Source organism: Helianthus annuus, chromosome 8 (genome assembly GCF_002127325.2).
Source record: "Helianthus annuus cultivar XRQ/B chromosome 8, HanXRQr2.0-SUNRISE, whole genome shotgun sequence".
Taxonomy (NCBI): domain Eukaryota; kingdom Viridiplantae; phylum Streptophyta; class Magnoliopsida; order Asterales; family Asteraceae; genus Helianthus; species Helianthus annuus.
In genome coordinates, this window is record NC_035440.2 from 109,791,438 (window position 1) to 109,798,904 (window position 7,467).

At 37.8% G+C, this 7,467-nt stretch overlaps 1 protein-coding gene across 1 annotated transcript; it reads right to left on the reverse strand.

Moving 5' to 3' along the window:
- Window positions 1–1,339: 1,339 nt before the first annotated feature.
- On the reverse strand, window positions 1,340–5,002 carry LOC110873649 (probable NAD(P)H dehydrogenase (quinone) FQR1-like 1). The gene is made up of 4 exons (XM_022122631.2): window positions 4,850–5,002; window positions 3,038–3,131; window positions 1,939–2,201; window positions 1,340–1,732 (listed from the first exon to the last, which is right to left on the reverse strand). The coding sequence occupies exons 1-4, from the start codon at window positions 4,870–4,872 to the stop codon at window positions 1,501–1,503; spliced, it is 612 nt and encodes a 203-aa protein (XP_021978323.1). The 5' UTR covers window positions 4,873–5,002; the 3' UTR covers window positions 1,340–1,500.
- Between the last annotated feature and the right edge of the window lie 2,465 nt (window positions 5,003–7,467).

The window sequence follows — 7,467 nt, forward strand, 5'->3', positions numbered from 1 at the left end:
GTTCATGATGCCTCACTTCTGGACCCCACAAACACTGATGGATGTTCTTTGTCTTCACTAATTCTTCCACATCCCACCACGACAGTGTTTTCAAATCTTTGACAGATTCGAAGTATTCGTTCCAAATTCTCTCTTGATAGGATATACTTTTAAATCTTCAAGAGAATATCTCCGAGAGATTGATCTGTATGTCTGGTGAAGAACTTAAGTGGTCGTTTGAACTTTCTCTCTTCCACCATCGGTTTGAACCATTTCTTTCTCTCTTCATGGAGTTCTTCTTTCGATAAAGTTCTCGGGGCACCATCAGTACTAGTCTTTTCTGCAACTTTTCTCCTTAACTTATCTTCATTATGTGTTCTGAATAAATCGGCGATGGGTGGTGGTGGTGTTCGGTGGCGGCTAGTGGCGGTGGCAGCGATGGGTGGCGGTGGTCGGTGGTGGCGGTGATGGGTGGCAGTGGTCTGTAGGTGACGGTTGTTAGCGGTGGCGACGGCGATGGTCGTGGTTGGCGGTGGTCTGCGGTGGCAAGTGGCGGCGATGGTGGTCGATGGTGGTGGCAACGATGATGGGTGGTGGTGGTCGACGGTAGTGGGTGGTGGCCGCGGAGGATGGTGGTGGTGGTCGGTGGAGGGTAGCGGTAATAGTCGGGGTGGCGATGGTCGACGTTGGCGGGCGACGGCGATGGTGGTAGATGGTGGTGGCAACGACGACGGTGGGTGGTGGTGGTCAACGGTAGCGGGAGGTGGCCGCGGAGGATGGTGGTAGTGGTCGGGGTAGCGGTCGTCGGTGATTGCGGGTGGTGGAGATGGTGGGGGCGACGGGTGGTGGTGGCGATGACGACGGTGGGTGGAGGTCGACGGTAGCGGGTGGTGGCAGCGGAGGATGGTGGTGGTGGTCGGTGGTAGTGGTCAGGGTGGCGGTGGTTTACGATGGCGGGTGGCAGCGATGGGAGTCGATGGCGGTGGCGGCGGGCGGCGGAGGACGATGGTGGTGGTCGGCGGAGGTTGGTGGAGGGTGGTGACGACGGCAGGTGGTGGTGGTGGCAAATGGTGGAGGTGATGGGCGGTGTTTGTGACTTAGGCTGAGAGAGGGAATGGAATGAAAAAAAACAGGGGGAGTTGGATGGAATGAATTTGAGAGAATGGAGTGACTTATGTAATGGGTGATTCCATTACGTTGACCAACCAAACACATTTTTTTTCATTCTCTCACAATAGTTCGTTTCATTCCACCTTCTATTCCTGCATACCAAACACTACCCTAGTGTCCCCGGCCTAATCTGACCAAAAACATGCCTTAAATTTTATGTAAACAAACATATTATTATTTTCTGTAAATAGAAATATAAACAACATGAAAACATACTACTGTGTGCTTATAAAAGTAACAATCACCCTTTTGCAATCACATAATAGAAAAATAGAGATATGAAACTTTAAAGGTAAAACAAACAATCTTGAGATTATGGTATGGTTTTTTGTATTTTCTGAGATGGTGAAATCATGCAACTCCCTTAAGTTTCTTAGCAACTGTGGCAATGTATTTTCCCTGGTGAAACGCTTGTTCGAGCTCGAGTTCAGATGGTTGTCTAGACCCATCGGCTGCGTAAGTTCCTGCACCGTAAGGACTTCCACCTTTGACTTTTTCCATTTCAAACATGCCAGCCCCGAATGTGTATCCAATTGGTACAAATATCATTCCATGGTGAACCAGTTGAGTTATCGCAGTCAAACTGTTGGGAATTAATGGAAAACCACGTTAAAACAAAATAAATCAATAAATTTTGTTTTCGGTAACAGATTCTCAGGGTTATAAAAATTGTTAATCTTTGATAAAAGGGTTCTCATGGTTATAAGAATATTACTTTTTTCATGAAATTTATAACTGTAAATAACCATTTTGATAGCGAGTTGGCTTCAAATCTGAATAATTACTTACGCGGTAGTTTCTTGACCACCACCTTGAGATCCGGTGCTATAGAAGATGCCAGCTGGCTTGCCGGCGAGCTGTTGGGTTCTCCAAAGACCACCAGTGGAATCAAAAAAGGCTTTGAATTGAGCAGGCATCATACCCAATCTTGTGGGGAACCCGAAAATAAATCCATCTGCTTCAGAGAGTTCATTTGGTGTGATTACGGGTACATCGCTCTTTGGTGGTGCACTCATTTTTCCAAGCACATCTTCATGCAATGTCTCTGGGACCTGCACCAAAGACAGGATTAAATGATCAGGTTTGTTCTTAGGTTCATCATTAGATGAAGTTGCGATAATCGGATAATGGGCTAATGTCATAGAATAGCAACGTAGTTAGGTTGATAGTCCGTCTTGGTAAATATATACCAGTAGAACAAGATGACGTGGCAAGCCAAGTCATCACAAAATGGACTAGTTTGGTAATTTAGTAATAAGCCAAATCACCAGTAAAAAATGCCACATAAAAAACACATAGTCATCAGGTGATCAAATAATCAAATTAGACCATTACACAAAGGAAAAATGTCACAAACTAGCAGTGTACTTTTGAATGTGGTCCATATATATATATATTTTATATGTTTTGGCAACTCATTTTGGCAGTTAAGAGATTTTCTTCCCCTGTTTGGTAATTAAATCTGATGATGGAAAATTTTGTTGGCCCATATTTGGTTATTCTTTTTTTCACTATACTTACCAATTTAGCCGGTTTTAAAACTTATATTACTAAAATGGATCGAAAAACTATATGTATATGATTACCAAAACGGATGACATATAAAAGTATGTTGCTAACTTTCTACTCTACGACCTTTGCGTTTCACCAAAGTATAATTATAAGGTTAGGAGATTAATAGTTTTCGTATTTGGAAATTTCCGATTACTTAATAATTAACAAGTAAAATGACCCCTAAATAATCAGATAATCGGAATCAGTTTGTTAAGGCCACCTCTAAACTGATTATTTAAACTATGATTATCAGATTTGCAATCAGTTCCATTATAGCGGAACACTGTAAACAGATTATCATAATCACTCAGAAAACGCCCTGTAAAATATCTACCTGCCATAATTTGGCTTCAACTCCTTCAACAGATGCAGCTCCTTTCTTGATTTCTTCAGCTAGCTTCTCTACATGTCCATACATAGAGTAGTACCTGTCACAAGAAAACACTAACAGTTGGTAACCTAGACATTGATATGGCCAAAAGCAAAAGTTTGTTCCTAAAATTGTTTTTTTTTTGGGCAGCTGCTATAGGGACAAAATGAGCCGATTATATCGAAAAACTGTATTCAATTTGTTAAATTATTGTAATACCGAAATAAAGTGATCACATGATATTAAAGGTTGCTCGACATGCCTGAAGACCAAGTTTCTTTAATACCCATGAATTGCAAACGGAAATATCTCTGGTCAATAGTTCTTGTTGTTCAACAAGAACCATAAAAGACACACACAAAAAAGCCACTATTCACAAAAGGATTCATCATTTGTTATTATATAAAATGCACAGAGTTGCAACTTAAAACTTAAGGGAATTATTATATTACATGGGATTCCTTCTAAACGGATGTATCGGGTTGCTTATTAAAACCGCTTATCAGCTTATAGCGTTTTCATACAGCTGCGAGTGAAATAAGTTGTCTTGAATAAGGTTTGAAGTTGTGGATTTCAAAATGCTTGTTTCAAAGTTTACTTATGAAACATCAACTAAAAATGCAGCCCACATAATTTCCCCTTCACTGTTCATTTTGAAAGAGCTACACTAAAGCATAACCGAATTAAATATTTAGCGACCTCAAAACACCCCCACCCCCAGCGTGTAATTTTGTATAACAACATCGTGACTTTCTTGGAGTCTTAGTGATATACATTATAACTGAACCACCTAAATTTCATTACATCTTAGATTTCTTGCACAGCTTACTTGCTATCAAAGTACTAGCAAGCAACTGGCAAAGGCAGACACTAGTTGCTTGCTAGCGGTTTCGTTTAATAGAAGTCACCATTCAAGTAGCAACACATCTTCATTAATGAATGTTACTTCCACTAACCCCTAATTTGGTTTATTAATTTTCCAAATCTTAAGATAACTTATTCATTCATATTGGCTAGACTACTATTTAATATTTCAGTATTTTTTTTATGTGGATTTATAATTAACAGCATATGAAAACACAGAAACAAAGCTCTGTCAGTTATATAAAATAAAAAGAAAATATTAACTACTGACAAGACCTATATGGCTGTATCCACATTAATGATCAAAGAGGAGATGCCTTGGTTATCTTATTCCTAATTTACATCTGAACTCTGAAGTTAATCTAATTTTAACAGGATAGCAATCGGAAATGTTGACGAGTCAATGCACTTAGGAATCGCACATATACTTCTAGTTTCTCCAATATTACACCTAAACAGACATCATCAACACTCAAAATTCAAATCGAAACTTAGCAGCAGCGAAAATTACTTAATCAACCAATCTGAATCATACAAGTTCATCCGCAACAAGCAACAGATCGGTCAACTGATAATCAAAACAAAATAGCTTAATCAAATTACGTAAAACCTAATCAAAAGCAACAGCTATCAACATCGCCAACATTAACTACTGAATGCACTTAAATTAGCACATCTAATTCTACTTCTCTTCGAATTCACACTTAAACACACATCAATGATCATAAAATTACTCTGATAAACCTAATCACTCGATCTAAATCGCACAAATTCATCCACAACAAGCAACAGATCATTCAACCGTTAATGAAAAACAAAACCGATTGAAGCAAATTACGTAAAACCTAATCAAAAGCAACAAGTATCAACATGGCGAAGATTATAAGTGAAAATGAGAGTAAGAAAACATACACAATATACACTTTTGTAGCCATGAGAGTAGTCGGAAAGCGGTTATGAGTGTATTGCGGTCGCTAATCTGTCAGAGAGATGTGAAAGCTTTTGACGACGATTGATTGAATTGACTGAACAACAATGAGCACTAACGTCGGTATTTATACAGCTGGCAAGTAAATGCAGGAATATCGAACCATGAACGAAGAAAGGCATGAAGGTTGACCAAGGAGGCGACGTCGTATTGATTGAATAATATATGCGTGGGTAATGATGTCATGTTGTTGTCACGCTCACCCTCATTTTTCATTGATAAAGACGTGTATGTTTGGTATCGACTTACAAAGTATACAACAGGGACACAGATTCAAAAGATTTAAGTTTTGGACTAAAGTGTCAAAAGTGACCAAATCTCAGGAACCAAAATTGCAGTTTGCTCTATATATTATTAGTGAGTGATTATGATATATGCATACTTCTCTTGTATATATTATTAGTGACTGATTATGATGTATGCATAGTTCTCTTGTATAACAAAGACTAGTAGGGTGCCCGTGCGATACGACGGGGGTGACACATTGGATTGCGCACTATTCAGTTGCAAGTAAGGTGCCCGCGCGTTGCGGCGGGTAACATAATACTTAGGTTAGTGATTTTAGGGTTGTGTGCGGGGCGGTTTGATTCGGTTTTGAGCCGAAACCAATACCAATTTTTTCAGTTAAGGTACTTTGAAAAATAAACCAGTTTCTATTATTTTAGTTTGGTTAATCGGTTATAAACATTGGGTTGATTCTATTTTTGGTTAATAACTGAAAAATTTTAGTTGGGTTTAAAAAATTAACATGAACTGAAAATGTTGACTTTTATAAGTAAGACTCAATAATAAAATTATTCAAAAAGCTTGTGACTCGCTTGAAAATAAGTCGCTCAAAACCATCTTGGTTTTGAACGAGCCTAGCTAGCTCGACTCGCTTTGTAAATGAGCTGAGCCAGAGACAAGGTCGGCTCAACTCCTGGCTAGGTCGTTTGGCTCAACTAACGTCAAACTTTTAGATTAGCATATCGTATACCTAGACAATATACATACAAGTAGTTTAATAAATAGTAATTGTCTAATCATCCATAACAATGTACATACGATTGAAAACTTTAGTGGATGTGAAATCATTGGTGTTAACTATTCAGTTGCAAACAAATGTACTAAAAATAACGCAATTCAATAATTCATGGACTAAAATTACAAATTAGGACTTGAATAACAAATGTAATAAAAACAATATAGTAGAAATTAGGACTTGATTAACAAATGTAGTAAAAAGAATAAGGTTAAATGCTTACTGTATTTGATGTTTAGAAATAATAATAAAAAAACACTTCGATAGAATAACGTAAAAAAATATGTGCCTGAAGAGCCTGTATGTGCTCATTCAGTTATGGAAGTAACTGATTTTGATAAAAAAAACTAGGCTAAACACTGATTTTGATAACCATTTGTAACATCACATGAATTAAGATTTGCTTGAATTGATGGACACTAATGTTGACTGAACAGCCAGACCCAAAAGATAACTTGCCCTTGTAGATTTAAGAATTTCAAGGTAGACAATGAAATTGATTAGTTTAACTATGAAATTGACCATTGATTTAACAAGACAGAACATGAAATTACACGTAATAATGCCCGCGTATAGCAAAAGGAGAGCAAGAAAAAATCGTAAGGTTAGAAATCACATAAATATACCAAAAACCAACCTTGTATACATAGTTTTAATATTTGCTATTATCAAAACCAACCTTGTATACATAGTTTTAATATTTGCTATTATCAAAGAAGTTCCTTGTCAATTGTCATAACAAACCTTATAAGCGAGAACATTTTTTTTTCATCCACACTTACCCAATCAACAAGCGATGATGCTAGTAATATATCAACAAAATAATGAAAAAGATTATATCGAGCATACCTGCAGGATACTGAATGGTAGAAACAACACGGCATATGGAAGGAATTGCAGATGGATCTCCCGAACCAGTTCTAGCTGTCAGTAAGGCAGGAGTTTTAAACATTTAATATATATATAAAGTCAACGTTTTATATATAAATGCAGGTTAATATGGTTTTAGGATACACCCACCCAGTGGTGGACCAAGGAATTATTTGTTAGGGGTACGGATGAGGTGTTCAACCATATTTTCAAAGGGTGCGGTCGAGTTTTTTGCCCAAAATATACACTATTTTTTATAGAGGGGTGCGGCCGCCCACCTTGGCCAAAGGATGGGTCCGCCACCTGCTAGATTCAGATTAACAACCTTAACAACATCTTGATCCGTAGCCGTATCAATTTGTAATATAATGAACCACAACAGCAACATGGCCTCTAATCAATCCAACAACAATGAAAAAGCTAGTAATATCCTTCTTCAAAATTAAATCCAAAAACATAAATAGTCTAATATAAGTAGAGTGCATTTAAGTCCATTGCAATAGAACACCTTTTTTTATCACTCCAGGTTCTATATGGATAATTTAAAACAAACGGTTTCTAATTAACATGAACTAAGTGTTACAATAGGATTAGAAAGAACACACACCAAATACAGACTTTCGAAAACAAAGAGGATATTGAAAAGTTATT

What these genes read in the sequence shown, in the direction of transcription:
- LOC110873649 (XM_022122631.2), bottom strand. Translation starts at nt 4,872, where the DNA reads ATGGCTACAAAAGTGTATATTGT. An exon ending in GCTACAAAAGTGTATATTGT is followed by an intron (nt 3,132 to 4,849) that starts GTATGTTTTCTT and finishes TTCTTGTGACAG; the next exon opens with GTACTACTCTATGTATGGAC. An exon ending in GGTGGTCAAGAAACTACCGC is followed by an intron (nt 1,733 to 1,938) that starts GTAAGTAATTAT and finishes AATTCCCAACAG; the next exon opens with TTTGACTGCGATAACTCAAC.